The 16,995-nt window shown below is 32.7% G+C and overlaps 1 protein-coding gene across 2 annotated transcripts; it reads right to left on the bottom strand.

Annotated features, from left to right (window-relative positions):
- Positions 1-3,979: 3,979 nt before the first annotated feature.
- LOC134712508 (homeobox protein aristaless-like) lies at positions 3,980-16,449 on the bottom strand. Of its 2 annotated transcripts, none has more exons than XM_063574127.1 (4): positions 16,208-16,449; positions 9,753-10,101; positions 9,318-9,363; positions 3,980-4,670 (listed from the first exon to the last, which is right to left on the bottom strand). In XM_063574127.1, the coding sequence occupies exons 1-4, from the start codon at positions 16,278-16,280 to the stop codon at positions 4,179-4,181; spliced, it is 960 nt and encodes a 319-aa protein (XP_063430197.1). In that variant the 5' UTR covers positions 16,281-16,449; the 3' UTR covers positions 3,980-4,178. The 2 variants fall into 2 exon arrangements, with proteins under 2 accessions (XP_063430197.1, XP_063430196.1); XM_063574126.1 differs by having other exon boundaries at positions 9,753-10,185; positions 16,208-16,448.
- Between the last annotated feature and the right edge of the window lie 546 nt (positions 16,450-16,995).

Genomic DNA, 16,995 nt, shown 5'->3' with positions numbered 1-16,995 from the left:
CATATGTTGTGATGATAAATCCCGTCCCAGGATAGGAGGAGCTGGGCGCCCACAAACCCCAACGTATTCGTTACGTGCATGTCCCAAGTCAGGACCCTATACTTCAGTGGTTGTCGACTAGTATGCTGTGGTCGATGCCACCGCTGGTGAAGTTTTAATTCCCCAAGGGTTTCACAAGCCCAGTAGTGCGCTGACTAACATGAATTATCTTTGGTATGGTCTAGTTTATAAATTAACTGTTTACAAAGCTTTTGAATTTTTGAAATGCTAAAGCTTTTCTACCTCAGGAATAGAGTACCTAAGCTGGTCCTCAATGCTCTTCAACTTTGTTCTTTATTTTGGCCTATTTACGTTTTTTGGATTCGAGCGTCACTTGTGCGTATTTTGAAGACGGAACGCGCGTCTGGCGTAAATGCAAAATAGTTAGGAATGTATAATGTATAATTTCCCAGATTTCCTCTGTAAATAAGGATTGGAAAGATACCTGAGCGAAGTGCAAGATTCTTATATGACGTGCTTATTACGCTTTGTAAACAAAGCCGTGTTCTAATGAGCATAAATACATGTTTGACACATGCGCACGAACTTAATGTGTATATAAACGTTATTTCCATCTTTATCCTTTAAAATGTATACATTTAAGCAGCTAGCATAAACTGTTATTATATATTTTTATAAAACAACATAAAATTATATTTACCCTGATCGCGGTTTTTAAACTTATCAAATATGAATTGTAATGCACAGACTCATCGGGAGGAAACGGGAACAGCCAAACGTTTTTACGGTATTTTCTTACGCTTCGACCTATAAAAATACTGCATTTGTCCTATTAGAATCGAAATAATTCCTTCATGTCATGCTCTATTCTCATTTTAACATGGGTAGGCATTATATTTGACCACATTTTACACCTCGCTAACGCTCAGTGTAAAATATCGACAAATATAATGCCTACCCATGTTAAAATGAGCATAGAGTATGCCATGAAGGAATTATTTCTTAAATTGATGATACGTGCATAGATGATTGACAGATTAGGTGACATTTTAAATGATACTGAGATGGACCATGCTTGTTAGAGAGCAAATTGGTGAACTTGTTACACGCATCGTACACTTCACTATGATTTAAAGTGATGGAGCAATAAACTGTAAACAGTATATATATATATTGCATTTGTGTTATTGATAAATCTAGACTAGCACTGACCGGAAGGTTGCTTGTTTAGTTTGGGTTTTCATTTTGTGCATTACTCTTGAACTATTACAATCATGATAGGCAAACTCAAGTTATAGAATAAAATGACAAATTTTGCAGTTATTTTAATTAATTAAGTTTCACAACTCTGGAACCGTTGTTTGTTATATTACTTAAATCAGACATGACCGTTCTTATTTCTGTATTTGTGAATTTCGTCAAATTACATTAAATATATGTTTTATTTTTTGTGAATTTCCTGAATATGGTCTAACCACAAAAATTTAGTATCCAATCAAATAAATATTGAACATATTTTACAGTTCTCTCAGAGAAAGTTACAGATCCATATAATTAAGTATCTGAGAACTAGCAACTTTGGTCCAACATCTTAGATAATATATACCCACAAAACAAAGAACTCTCAGTCATGAATTTTCAGATAGAACTTTAAAAAAATAAATATTCGTTTTATGTCAGTAAACCTTTGTGGCATTATTCCATGCCAAGCATATAAATAATGTCTCATTTTGATCAAATTATTAATTATATCACGTTCGGTCTTTTGAAGAAGAAAAAAAGTCGAAATGTTCAATTATTCACAACTTGTGTTGGCATGTGTAATTGTTAGAAAAAATATGATAGAAATATTGATTTTTAATTGTTATAACTCTTCAATGTACGTCTCTATAAAGGAAGTCTGGTAGATAGGGATAGCTAAATTTAATTAAAATTACAATGGAATTCAAAGGAAAAAACGGTTATATGCATAACTTACTATTGCTAGGGTATGTAAATGAGTTTAATATGAAGATGGAAATGGGAAATATGTCAAAAGGACAACAACCAAACCAAAGAGCAGACAACAGCCGTAGGGCCACCAATTTGTCTTCATCAGCGAGAAAGTCTCGCACCGGATATGACAACTGATGTGAACATATAAACTTGGCTGCAATATTTATGGCTTTGTGTGTTCCCATTCAAGAATGCCTTTATTGTAGATAGTTTTTTTGATATTTTTATTGAATCAGTGGTAAGTATCTTCTGCAGTTCCGATGCTGAGTTCAAGGTTCACAACAAGATGTCATACTCATACTAGTAAATGAAAACATCATAAACAAAAAAATTATGTGGTATGATTGCCAATAAGACAACTCTCCATAAGAGACCAAAATGACACAAATTAACAACTATATAGGTCACCGTACGGCCTAAAACCATGAGCAAAAACCCATACCGCGTAGTCAGCTGTAAAAGGCCCCCGGAAATGACAATGTAAAACAATTCAAACGATAATAGCTCTATTAGATATTTACTGCTTCTGTTAACTTGTGAATGATGCCTCCGAAGATAAATGCGTTGAACGCTGGTAAAAGCAATCGAATGAGAGAATAGTAAAGTTCTGAAGAACCGACTTAATATTTCATTGATTATTTATGTTTGAATGAATAAGGTTGACTAGCATTTAAAAATTAAAAAGAAAGATGTCACATTAGAATATATACACAATGTCCATTTCTTTTTTAATATGTTTTATTCTGAAAATCCTTTCTAAAAACAGTAACATATGAAGAAAATGTCCATTGAGCTCCAGTTTTGTTCTTTATTTTTGTCTTTTTTGTAACAGCTAATTTTTAAACCGATTGATATTGGCTTAGTAATTCCTAATATTTTGATCTTATAACAAACATTACTAAATACAAGATTAATTATTCCAGAAATTAATTGTGAATTTAACGAATCTTATCAAGTAAATTAAGAAGAAAACATCTGATCTTTTCCAGAGATTTATTCTACTTAAATACAGCACTTCAATGCTAGCATCAAGACAGATAGTCTTTGGCAGCAATATAACCTATGGCGGTAACGGAAAAGAAAAGGTGCAGGTGATATGGTGATGTCGTCTGCCACCATTAAATCATTAGATAAAGTAGGGAATTAGCCTAATGATTATTGAATTATCCACTTTTGCTTGTAAAATTTGTAACTGCAACTACTTATGACAATTTCAATTTTCTTCTCAATTAGTCAACTTCAGAACTTCATTAGCTATGATGCTTCGCGGGCAATTATCAACGTCTACATGCCAACATGATATCAATTATGGATAACTGTTTACAAGTAATTTCCGAGATTCAAGGAATAAAATACTGATAAATTGTTAATTGTACAACTTTAAAGTTCATATTACTTTCGGACATTGCATTAATAAAGTTCTAATATAAATCTCTTCTGACGTCACTGCGGTTACATTAAAGGAAATTGAGACAAGGATTTGCGGTCTTTTTTTGCCGAAATTGCTGCTCAAAGTGTATTCTAAATTATTTGCAATTAAATCGTGTGGGTCAACAGCAAATACTAGTCAAAGCAACTACAGATTGCAAGATTCAACAAATTTTCAAAACTTTCAAATATTTCACACTGGAGTGGCGGATATCTATTCCGTGTTAGTGTAGATCAAAGTGATTTTTTTTCGGGAAATGTTAGAGAATTTTTAATCATTTAATTGTTTTAGAATTTCAGTAAGCACTGCAGGCTTTTCAGACAACCGAGATAATTTTCAACGGGTGCTTACAAAAAAAGATATATACGCTGCATCACATCATGGATTTTATAAAAGGTCTCATGATTGCAATTTGTGTTATGGTTTCAGATTCGATTTGATTGGTATTTAGCTACACTAAAATGCAACCTCTTACTTACTGTTATATATAAAGCATTCATAAAGTTCCATATAACACGATTGCACTGACAAAAACAAAATTCGAAAACAAAGACAATCAAAAGATTATTTTAAATCATTGAAATTCTACAATTATTTTCTACAACATGAACAGGAAAACGTATATCAGCACTTTCTGATGTTTGCACATAATTAAATCGTTAAAAAATTACAGGAGAAAAGTTTTGAATTATAGTCGGCTCCTGGTCCTTATGTAGATTTCCCATTTAAAACAGCACTATATGTAAACAAGTTTTTAAATGTCAGTGCAGATTCTGTCTTCATGCACTCTCGCACGTTTCCGGAGCTCAACTATGCTTGAAGTACATTGGTCTATCTCCGGAACGTTTTTGTCTGGTTTTGGATTGGAGACAGGCTCCAAATTTGTTCTCTTTGTTGTCATTTGCGCCAATAAGTTTTGAAATGACATAGGTGGCACTGTTGTCAGGGGTTTTGAGAAAAGCGGAACCGACGCATTGTAAAGTGTAGGTGACAATATTGCGCTAGGATTGTAAACACCATTAAAATGTGGAACTAGTCTATCATGTCTTGTTTGATGCAGATGATTTTCGTAAGCTTTCAGAAGAATCTCTGTGTACGATTGCGATGGAGGGGGAGGAACCATCAGTCCTCGAGAAGCAAACTGCAATGAGGTGGATGGAAAACTTCCAAAATTGTTAAATGGGTGGCCATGTGGGCCAACTTTTTCCTTCTTTCTCCATTTAGCCCGTCTATTTTGAAACCAAACCTACAATGAAACAACGAAAATAAACATTGATGTAATTCTTTGAAATGTGTGTTTATGTTAAGCTAAAAATAATAACATTTATACAGCAAAATAAAATAGTATTCTTAATCTTAGTTATATTGTTATTTCAAATATGAATAACGAGAGTGTGATAAACCCCATAAAACACGAAAACAAATCCTTCTTCATCCCAATCTAGTGGTCAAAACAATATTTTTATTTGAAATGTCACCTAAGATATAAACTGCTTGGCATAGTATACCTATCGCACACAAGACCCGTACGCAAAAAAATGTTTTACTTTACTATTTCAAACCGATTATTGTACAGTACTTTATAAATTATGAAGCATGGTAATGTATACAATACACAAAACATAGCTCTAAAGTTTAACTGATTTACAAAATCACTTCTTTAATAAGTATCGTTCGATTCAATTTTCAAATGATATTTCTTTAAGAACACGCTCTAATTTATTCGAGATCCTAAGAAGCAAAACCCATCCTCAATTTTAAACTCTTTTGTGTAGGTATTAGTAATACAAGACTTGGATGGTTCCCCGAGTGGAAGGTGTCTAAGTGATAATCGAGGATGTTAACTATTTCTAATTAGAATAATCAACTAGAGGCTCCAAAGAGCCTGTGTCGCTCACCTTGGTCTATGTGAATATTAAACAAAGGAAGCAGATGGATTCATGACAAAATTGTGTTTTGGTGATGGTGATGTGTTTGTAAATCTTACTTTACTAGTCTTGCTGCTTACATTTATCTCTATCTATAATGAACTTGGCCCAGTAGTTTCAGTGGAAAATGTTAATAAAAATTTACAAATTTTATGAAAATTGTTAAAAATTGACTATAAAGGACAATAACTCCTTAGGGGGTCAATTGACAATTTCCGTCGTGTTGACTTATTTGTAAATCTTACTTTGCTGAACATAATTGCTGTTTACAGTTTATCTCTATCTATAATAAAATTTAAGATAATAACCAAAAACAGCAAAATTTCCTTAAAATTACCGATTCAGGGGCAGCAACCCAACAATGGGTTGACCGATTCATCTGAAAATTATAGGGCAGATAGATCTTGATCTGATTAATAATTTAACCCCGTGTTGGATTTGCTCTAAATGCTTTGGTTTTTGAGTTATAAGCCAAAAACTGCATTTTACCCCTATGTTCCATTTTTAGCTGTGGCGGCCATCTTGATTTGATAGTCGGGTCACCGGACACATTTTTAAAACAAGATACCCCAAAGATGATGATTGCCAAGTCTGGATTAATTTGGCCCAGTAGTTTCAGAGGAGAAGATTTTTGTAAAAGATAACTAAGATTTACGAAAAATGGTTAAAAATTGACTATAAAGGGCAATAACTCCTAAACAGGTCAACTGACCATTTCGGTCATGTTGACTTATTTGTAAATCCTACTTTACTAAACATTATTGCTGTTTACAGTTTATCTCTATCTATAATAATATTCAAGATAATAACCAAAAACTGCAAAATTTCCACAAAATTACCAATTCAGGGGCAGCAACCCAACAACGGGTTGACCGATTCATCTGAAAATTTCAGGGCAGATAGATCTTGACCTGATAAACATTTTTACCCCATGTCAGATTTCCTCTAAATGCTTTGGTTTTTGAGTTATAAGCCAAAAACTGCAGTTTACCCCTATGTTCTATTTTTTGCCGTGGCGGCCATCTTGGTTGGATGACTGGGTCACGCCACACATTTTTTAAACTATATACCCCAATGATGATTGTGGCCAAGTTTGGTTCAATTTGGCCCAGTAGTTTCAGAGGAGAAGATTTTTGTAAAAGATAACTAAGATTTACGAAAAATGGTTAAAAATTGACTATAAAGGGCAATAACTCCTAAACGGGTCAACTGACCATTTCGGTCATGTTGACTTATTTGTAAATCCTACTTTACTAAACATTATTGCTGTTTACAGTTTATCTCTATCTATAATAATATTCAAGATAACAACCAAAAACTGCAAAATTTCCACAAAATTACCAATTCAGGGGCAGCAACCCAACAACGGGTTGACCGATTCATCTGAAAATTTCAGGGCAGATAGATCTTGACCTGATAAACATTTTAACCCCATGTCAGATTTCCTCTAAATGCTTTGGTTTTTGAGTTATAAGCCAAAAACTGCAGTTTACCCCTATGTTCTATTTTTAGCCGTGGTGGCCATCTTGGTTGGTTGACCGGGTCACGCCACACATTTTTTAAACTAGATACCCCAATGATGATTGTGGCCAAGTTTGGTTCAATTTGGCCCAGTAGTTTCAGAGGAGAAGATTTTTGTAAAAGATAACTAAGATTTACGAAAAATGGTTAAAAATTGACTATAAAGGGCAATAACTCCTAAACGGGTCAACTGACCATTTCGGTCATGTTGACTTATTTGTAAATCCTACTTTACTAAACATTATTGCTGTTTACAGTTTATCTCTATCTATAATAATATTCAAGATAACAACCAAAAACTGCATAATTTCCACAAAATTACCAATTCAGGGGCAGCAACCCAACAACGGGTTGACCGATTCATCTGAAAATTTCAGGGCAGATAGATCTTGACCTGATAAACATTTTTACCCCATGTCAGATTTCCTCTAAATGCTTTGGTTTTTGAGTTATTAGCCAAAAACTGCAGTTTACCCCTATGTTCTATTTTTAGCCGTGGCGGCCATCTTGGTTGGTTGACCGGGTCACGCCACACATTTTTTAAACTAGATACCCCAATGATGATTGTGGCCAAGTTTGGTTCAATTTGGCCCAGTAGTTTCAGAGGAGAAGATTTTTGTAAAAGTTAACGACGACGGACGACGACGGACGACGACGGACGACGGACGACGACGACGACGACGGACGCCGGACGCCAAGTGATGAGAAAAGCTCACTTGGCCCTTCGGGCCAGGTGAGCTAATAAAAAGGACTTCAGACTTTAGCGGAAATCATATTAAATAAACCAAATCAAGTGTTTTTTAATCATTTAAGTCAATAAAAAGCTTACAAATCATATTTTACTAATAAATTGCAAACAAACTTTATATATTTTAAAAACTAAAAAAAGTGGTAGCCACAACTTGATACCCGCAATTAAATAAACACATCATCAAGTTATATGTTATTCAATAACTTAAATTATTTGGACAAATACTTTTAAGTAAATAATATTTTGTAAATTGGAATGATTTCCGACAAACAAACAATTTATCTGACAAATATCCCGACATGTCTTCTTGTTAAATGTGCACATAATAATATAGTTTGAATTTATATCAAATATATACAGTCTACATATTCAACATATAAAAAAGAAGATGTGGTATGATTGCCAACGAGACAACTATCCACAAAAGACCAAAATGACACAAACATTAACAACTATAGGTCACCGTATGGCCTTCAACAGTGAGCAAAGCCCATACCGCATATAGTCAGCTATAAAAGGCCCCGATAAGACAATGTAAAACAATTCAAACGAGAAAACTAACGGCCTTATTTATGTAAAAAAATGAACGAAAAACAAATATGTAACACATAAACAAACGACAACCACTGACAGGTTCCTGAATTGGGACAGGCACATACATAAATAATGTGGCGGGGTTTAACATGTTAGCGGGATCCCAACCCTCCCCCTAACTTGGGACAGTGGTATAACAGTACAACATAAGAACTAACTACAAAAATCAGTTGAAAAGGCTTAACTCGTTAGATAGACAAAAAATACAAGTGAACGTGGCCGGGTACTTATACATCCCGACACAAAAAGACACAATAAACAGATCTGAGAGTACTCGCAGTTATCTGACAGCTAGTTCAAAGCCACTAACAACTAATAAAAAAAGCATGCCTCTAAGACTAAACTTTCAATCCGTACACATCCAACATACAATGGATTTAGTGTAAAGACGTCATAAACAGCCAGAGAAAAACATGACCTAGTGCAATGCCAAGTTACAGGTATCGACAGATTGAAGATCCATGAAAATGTATATATGTATATAACATACTAGTAATATTTAGTTAGCTTTTAATCTACTGATAACAAAATCAATATTTATACCAATAAAAACAATATTCAATGATCTTATTACAGTGTTGAATAGGTAACCTTTTAGAATAAGTTTATTTAAAGGAGCAACAAGTTTACATGGATCATTTCTGAATTTTCGGGCACGGTTAACAACATTTCCGTAAAAATGAGGATGTGCTATCCCGTTTGAAATAAGTTTTCTACAGGTACAACCAAACTTCAAAACCAAATCTTTATATCTATGGAAAAATTAAGTAAAGGTTTTAAGTAATTTATGGTAACGATATCCCTGGTTTAATAATTTACCAGTAATACATAGGTTGCGTTCGTTAAAATCAAAAACGTCACAACAGACACGGGCATAGCGAACAAGTTGTGAAATATAAACACCGTAAGATGGTGCCAACGGAACATCAATGCCTATCTTCCTGATTTTAGATTGCAAAAAAATATCTTGTATTAAGAGAAGCATCCACTTGCAGTTCGCCGCGATATAGCCTTTTTGTACTAATGTGGCGTAAAGAAAACCACAACAATCAATCGATCCACTTGCAGTTTATCTGGATCTTATGAATAATTCAATTACCTGAACTCTAGCTTCAGTCAAATCTATCCGCATCGCCAGTTCTTCCCTGAAAATAAACAGGTATTGTTACATAAGTTTAAAAAAATGGTAAGTTGGGAAAAACTAACTGGTTCTTCGTCCGTTTAACTTGGGAACAGTATATCTTTGTTCCAGATTTTACAAATGGAGAGCAAACCTATCGTGCTTGTACGTTTTTATATACTAGTATTGTAAAAGAAAACAATAAAAACTCAGATTTTTTTTATTGAAACGTTTGGTTGAATTTTATTAGTTTGTCCAATATTCATTCGTATAAATAAAACGAAATTGTTGTACTCTAAAGATTATAGAGTTTTATGATTTGTAGTGTAATTGTAAGTGATTTTTGAAAATTGATACATGTTTTTCAAAAAAATCTACCGTATAGATTTTTAAAATCAAAATTAACGAAATAACCTCATAAACACATCTGGATAGTGAGTTTTTTGGAAAGCTCTCTCAAGCTCTTCCAATTGGAAACTTGTGAAGGTAGTTCGATATCGTCTCTGTTTTCTTTTCCCATATTCATCCATATCCCTATCGTCATACCGGTCACTGAATCTCTCTCCTATGTCTCTATCACAGCCCTCACCAAAAGTAAAGGGTTCGTTAACATGTGAAATGTCACTAGAATACGCACTGTTATCATGGAAATTGTCAATTCTGTGAAATAGAGAAACTGTTTCATGGGAGGGTTCTTCTTTCGGTGTTCTTTTGGATTGATTCTGATTCGGTTGGTCAGGAGATCCATAGCGGCATATGTTTTCTGTTGATAGTAAAGAAATGTGTTCTGAATGGTTGGAATCTGGTGTCGATGTCATGGCTCTGTCAACACCCGGTTGATTAATATCTATAATTCAAGAAATGTAAAATATTATTATGGGGCATTGTCTTATTTTTGCTTTAATTTTATGTTATTTTTTGTCTTTGTTTATATTTTCTGGGGGCTTGGGTTTCTTTTTTGTCTATCTTGTGTGCTTGTAGCAAAACACACTATATGTAAAACACCATCACATGTTTTATATTATTTGCAACGGTGTTCACAGTAAACCCGTGTCGTTTAGTTGATGTCTTTTCGACCTATAACAAAGAATCGCCTTTCTTTTATATCTCAATCGTATTTATTTGATCAACTTATTAAACCTGAACTTATGAACTGATAGGGTCTTTGCATCGGAACTAAACACATTTATTTCTAAAAAAAAACAGTTGTTGGCATGACACGGGTTATGTTCTTCTCATATATTTTATGATAGTATGATACTAAACCCCTAACGGGAGGGATTGTACCTGATATTCATATGATGAAGACATAATCTTTCAATCAGTTTAATTAAGGTCTGGAGCTGGCATGTCAGTTAACTGCTAGTAGTCTGTTGTTATTTATGTATTATTGTCATTTTATTTATTTTCTTTTGTTACATCTTTTGACATCGGACTCGGACTTCTCTTGAACTGAATTTTAATGTGCGTATTGTTATTCTTTTACGTTTCTACATTGGCTAGAGGTATAGGGGGAGGGTTGAGATCTCATAAACATGTTTAACCCCGCCGCAATTTTGCGCCTGTCCCAAGTCAGGAGCCTCTGGCCTTTGTTAGTCTTGTATGATTTTAAATTTTAGTTTCCTGTGTATAATTCGGAGTTTAGTATGACGTCCATTATCACTGTACTATTATGCATATTTTAGGGGGCCAGCTGAAGGACACCTACGGGTGCGGAAATTCTCGCCGGCTACATTGAAGACCCATTGGTTGCCTTCGGTTGTTGTTTGCTCTATGGTCGGGTGGTTGTCGCTTTGACATATTCACCATTTCCTTTCTCAATTTTATAATCTTTAATTTCACATTTTAGCTGAAGAAGACGTTTAAAATTTGAAAAATAATTTCATAGTGATTTACAAAGACCTAAATTGTACCGTTGGATCATATACGTCTATGGTACTATCATATAAAACAATCCAAAAACTACCTGATAATGATAATGAACCATTTTTAACTGTTTGAATTGGGGACCTACAAAGACATACATAATACTGTTGCATCAAATTAGGTCTCTGGTACTACCATATCAAACAACCTTAAGACTACCATATCAAACAACCTTAAGACTACCATATCAAACAACCTTAAGACTACCATATCAAACAACCTTAAGACTACCATATCAAACAACCTTAAGACTACCAAATAATGATAAGAAACAATTTAACTGTTTTAATTATTTTTCTTGTCTTAATGGTAAGCTATATATTTCTTTAAAATTGTGTTTACCCTTATTACAGAAAATGGAGCTTATTACTAGAAATGCATTTCATAAAATTGGTATTAAAAGAATTAATCAAATTCTGGTGTTCTGTTCATTGCATGTGGAATCGGAAGTTCTCTCCGGGCACTCGGCTGCTTTCCTCCCTCCTCGTTCAGTGGGCTAATCCACTGTTGAGATTTATCGCCACTTTGAGCACCAAATATGCAAATCGTGCTGAAAGTGGCGATAAACATCAAAAAGTGGATTAACCCACCTGATGTAATTAAATCTACGTCGAAGAGACATAACTCTTACAATTTATTATATTGATATTGATATACCTAATTCTCTTAGAATCTAACAGTGCGGAAAATTGTTTTTTCAATTAATTAATTTTACAATGACAGAAAAACATGCAATTAATTTCAGTAGTTGTAATTGCAGAGATAAAGTATTATATATTATAACAACTTTATTATTCCCTTTTTCATTTCAGTTAATTTCATTTTTTTCAAATACCTTTGAGATTTAAGATGAAATATATTTTGTGTCTTTTTTAAGTTCATTACATTAGTTTAATTCGTTTTAAAAAATCTCTGTGAAAGTGGTTAATTAAAATTTTATAAATAATTAACATTACTTGCTAAATTACACAAATTATATAATGTTTTGAAACATTTTATGAGTGCGAATCTATCGTGTAATTTAGGGACGAAACACTTCATGATTTATAAATGCACACTTAAAAGAAAATGGTATTAAATTATAGCATATATCCCTGCTAAATTACAATTAATATTCTATTTTAATTTCAAACACTAATGGGTTGAAATTTTCAACAATCACTCAAAAATATGTTTTAATAATTACATTATTTTTCAATCAATAAATTCATCGATGTTCATAGCAAGTTTACCATATTTCTCATCGCGTTTTTATTTACTAACAAAATTGTAAATATTTGCAGTACAATTAAGATTTATACTTTTTGAGCCTTGTATTGAAGTGCGAGTTCTCGTAATGTGTCATAATACCAATTAAACAATTAGATTAATTTGTCAAATATATAGATTTTGAGAAAGTACTGTGTGTCAGCAAATACAATGAATTGACATAAAACATAACAATTTGTGATGAATTTATTTTTTCAATTATTTGGATATTGATTCTCAATAAATCTGATTCAAATTTGAAATTTATTTTTCAATATGATAGTTTTTCTATAAAGAAACTATTGTTAATTGGTATTAAAGTCTTTCTCATAAAAAACAGTCTGAGCAATTCTGTGTTCGACTGGACAATGTCAGAACTGTTACAATGGTAAAATCAAACGTTGAAGGAAATAAAGAGTTTGGGTGAGCAGGGCATATTTACATCGCATTTTTTTCTCTCTGAATATAGTCATTATTTTAGAAGGATTAAACTAAATATATGGGAGCGTGAACATCAAAACATTATTGACATTAATAATATAATGAAAGGTGCATTTACAATGTTTCCACAAGAGAAAGGTATAAAACCATTAATGCAGGCCCGGCCGGAAAGAACATACAAGAAAGTAGTACATATTTTAAACAAAGTTTTTCCTTCGCATATCTTTGCCAATAGGTGGAATGTTTGGGTAGTTTTTGGTATCAAATGAAAGCTTGGGGACTTGGGATCATGTAGAATCCTTGTCGGACGTTTTTTTAGAATAAGAAAGAAGTATGCAAAATTTAAATTAGAAGGCACATTTGCCCGGTCGTTCAGATTAGAAGTACCTATCAAACTTCCGAGAACCAGCACGCTCTTTTATGCAATTAAGCCACTGTATGTTGACTTTTTAGGATAAGGTAGTTATATACTTTGAAATGAAATAACTGTCAAATTATTTGAACTTTATAAGACATAAACCATCAATGTTTGAAATTACAGAAAATAACATTGAAAGCAACGGAGCTATGAATAAGTGGAACTGAAGATTGAATCAAGGGACGTTTCATTGGTGGACGAACAGGCGGAAACAAACGGGAGAAAAAGAATACAAATGAGGTGTTGAACACATACAACGATCCCACCAAAAACCGGGGAGAGGGGACTCGTTGGTCAAGTGGTCTAAGTAGTTCTTAATCACTAGCCAGTCAACACTGATGTTTTTGGTTCGAAACTTGCTCGTGCGGGTACACTCGACTCCAATCTTAATTGACTAGGGTTTCAATCAGTCCGTTTCCCTATCAAAGGTCGTTAGTTTTCTTCGGTTCAAAGCCACAAAATACATAAAAATGAAGAAGAAACGAGAATGCATGTATCCATAGTACACGGATGCCACAATGGCACTATCATTTTCTATGTTCAGTAGACCCTGAAAATTGGGGTTTACACTCTAATTTGGCATTTACATTAGAAAGACTCATAGCATAGGGAACATGTGTACTAACTTTTAAGTTGATTGAACTTCAGCTTCATAAAAAACTACTTGACCAAAAACTTTAACCTGAAGCGGGAACGAACGAAAGAATGGACGGACGATTGTATGGACGAACAGACACAAAGACCAGAAAACATAATGCCCATAAATGGGGCATAACAAACATATTTACTGACGGAATATATGAAAACTTTTACGTTGTTTGGTACATGTACTCCATCGTTGCCATCATACATTATATATCAGATCCGAAAATGTCGCACTGATGCGTAGTATTTGAATATGCAGATTTCAGTAATGGGAAAATAAAGTGCTATTTACCGTAAAAAATGCGTTTATATATATACGGTGTCGCTCGAGTTCTTTATCGGCAATTTTTTTTCAATGCGCTACAATAATTTGATAAATGGCGCGCTATACTAGTAATTATTTTTTTAAAGATTCTAGTATAATGAATAAATAGTGCACTAATCTAATACACACACCATATAAGACGTTTGACTTCTTCAAAAATTGGAAAACAAAACGAGAGAAAATGTAATATAATTTTTCCCGTACATAGTGTTTTTAATACCATAATTTTTATAAAAGATGTACATGAGCTATCATACTAGAATAATGTCGCATAACGAATCATTCCGAGTTACCCCAAAAGGCAAAAAATATATACACTTAAAAGTTCCTGTAAAGTTCTTTGTCCAAGTTTTGATAAACATTTCATGGATCAAGAATTTAGAATATAAACTAAAATATGTTCATTTACACGATCATCGTCGGAGAGCGGACACCAAAGCTGATGATACGCTAGCAGACGAGCAGTAATCAAGTAAGTGCACACACTACTTATGACTGCAATTTCATTAAAATGGGAAAATGCATTGGTGATTTAAATATTTATGAAATATAATTTTCAAATATTTTACTCCTTATTCACGGTCTGAAAATATCGGGTTTTCAAGTATTATTTCTTCAAGTTCTATTTAATTGAACTAAATTATATTTCACAAATATTTTATGGACTTCATCTCTGGAAGTTGAGATTGCGGTATGCAGATGCGACTTCTAAATGCAGTTTATTTAACGCATTCCCCATTTCCATTCTCATTTTTTTTATTTCAGCAAAAACGAAATAACGAACACTTACGTATACCTTTTCCAAAAAAAACACACAAAAAACACAAAAAAAATCCTCCATTCTTTGAAACATGTATTGGTATTCTGAATTATACAAATCCAAAACATAACCTAAATACCAAAGGTCGTTAAACGTTGAGAAAATAAAGTTCGGGTAAAGCCTTAAACTTAATTTTTAAATATTGTCGTACAGAAAAAAGAAAATGAAAAAAAATTAGGGTAAATCCTAGCCAAACACTACGAAATTTGTGTATAACATTTTTAATGCGGTATTATATTATTAAATTGGGGGAAACTAGCCAAATACTACGAAATTTGTGTATATAATTTTTAATGTGCTATAATATTATTAAACATTTGTGAGTTATCATAAATGTTAAAATCTACTACATTTTAAAATAAAATGAATGATAATAAACAAGTCTTTTAAAATGGCTTATTAAATTTTATGCTTAAGTATATATTGTCATTTAATATCCACTTGCCGCAGCTTAACTCAAAATTTAAATTACGAATGGCTTTTTGAAATGCGTGATGGGATCATAATATTTTTGTGAGGACAAGAGATGGAAGGACGAGACAAAATTCATTGACTGCTTCGTGTCGGAAATTACAGCGAAAAAAATACTGTAATATATATGTTTTATATACATGACAATATATAGTTTAGAACTTCTATAGTCTCTTATAATTCTTTGTAGAATTACACTTGATTTTAGCTTATGAAATTATTGTTTTTACAATCTACATAGTATGATTGTTTTACATGTATTACCAGTGGTGTGACTGTAATAAAACATTGAATCTGAGTTTATATATTTCGGTTAATTAAGGCAATAGATCGAGACAAAATCATACGTATATTCTTCTGTTTTTGAAACACACTGTCAAATTCAAAAGAAAATCGTATAAATAAATAAGCCTCTGTGATGTTCGAGTATCTACTCTGACACTACACCGAATTTAGTTCTGAAAATATTTAGAATAATAAATTACTCACCTTCTTTTTTCTCTGTTTCTGAATAAAATAATAAATTACTCACCTTCTTTTTTCTCTGTTTCTGAATAAAATAATAAATTACTCACCTTCTTTTTTCTCTGTTTCTGAACCAATTAAGGTGTCGATATCATAGGATCTTCTTTTTATGCACAAATCCATTTTCAAGTATTTAAAATGATTTTTAGTACTTTTAAACTAAGGAAAGTTTAACAAAATACACTCGCTTCTAGAGTTTTAAATAAATACGACGCATAACATTATGCTAGCGGATTAAATATCTGTCATTATTATGAAATGAAAATAAAATCTATTTGTATCGTGATAATTTGTCAATTAACATTGTTGAAGTACATAACGATTTTTATTTCTACCAATAATTCTGATTGATAATAATGAAAGTGTTATACATCCACGTGTATTCTCATCAAAGACACGCCCCTTTCGTTGGCTGCTGCAAAAATTCATTACATTTTTATTACCACTGTAATACGCAGATGTATACATTAAACGGATTGCGGCATTCACCGGAATAAAATTATTTAATAAAATTATATCAGAAAATACTACTTATAGATAAGCAAATCCTTTAAGTGATATTGGGATAAATTTTTCAAGACTGTTAGGATTGTTTAAATCCCACCAAAAAGTATGTGTAAAGTTATATTGTAAATAAATTGCTGTACATTGTATATGTATTTTTTTTATTTTTGCCAAAACCTTACTGTCGCGGGACGTCGATTAATATAGTCAATAGTCTTGTTTTGTCAGTTTGTATGGACTCCCCCCTTTTTAATTTATTATGGAAATAGGAAATTTTGTAACTACTTTTGTCTTCTTGTTAAATTACTAGTATTTTTTCTGATTCTTAGAAATG

The sequence above is a fragment of the Mytilus trossulus genome, chromosome 3 (genome assembly GCF_036588685.1).
Source record: "Mytilus trossulus isolate FHL-02 chromosome 3, PNRI_Mtr1.1.1.hap1, whole genome shotgun sequence".
In the NCBI taxonomy this organism is placed as follows: domain Eukaryota; kingdom Metazoa; phylum Mollusca; class Bivalvia; order Mytilida; family Mytilidae; genus Mytilus; species Mytilus trossulus.
This window is presented reverse-complemented; position numbering and strand designations above follow the sequence as displayed.

Excerpts from the sequence above, each read along its gene's own strand:
- LOC134712508 (XM_063574126.1), bottom strand. The coding sequence starts at position 16,280 with ATGGATTTGTGCATAAAAAGAAGATCCTATGATATCGACACCTTAATT. Across the intron at positions 9,364-9,752 it reads TATCCAGATGTGTTTATGAG|GGAAGAACTGGCGATGCGGA; the intron begins GTTATTTCGTTA and ends GTTTATTTTCAG. Across the intron at positions 4,671-9,317 it reads TGACTGAAGCTAGAGTTCAG|GTTTGGTTTCAAAATAGACG; the intron begins GTAATTGAATTA and ends GTTTCATTGTAG.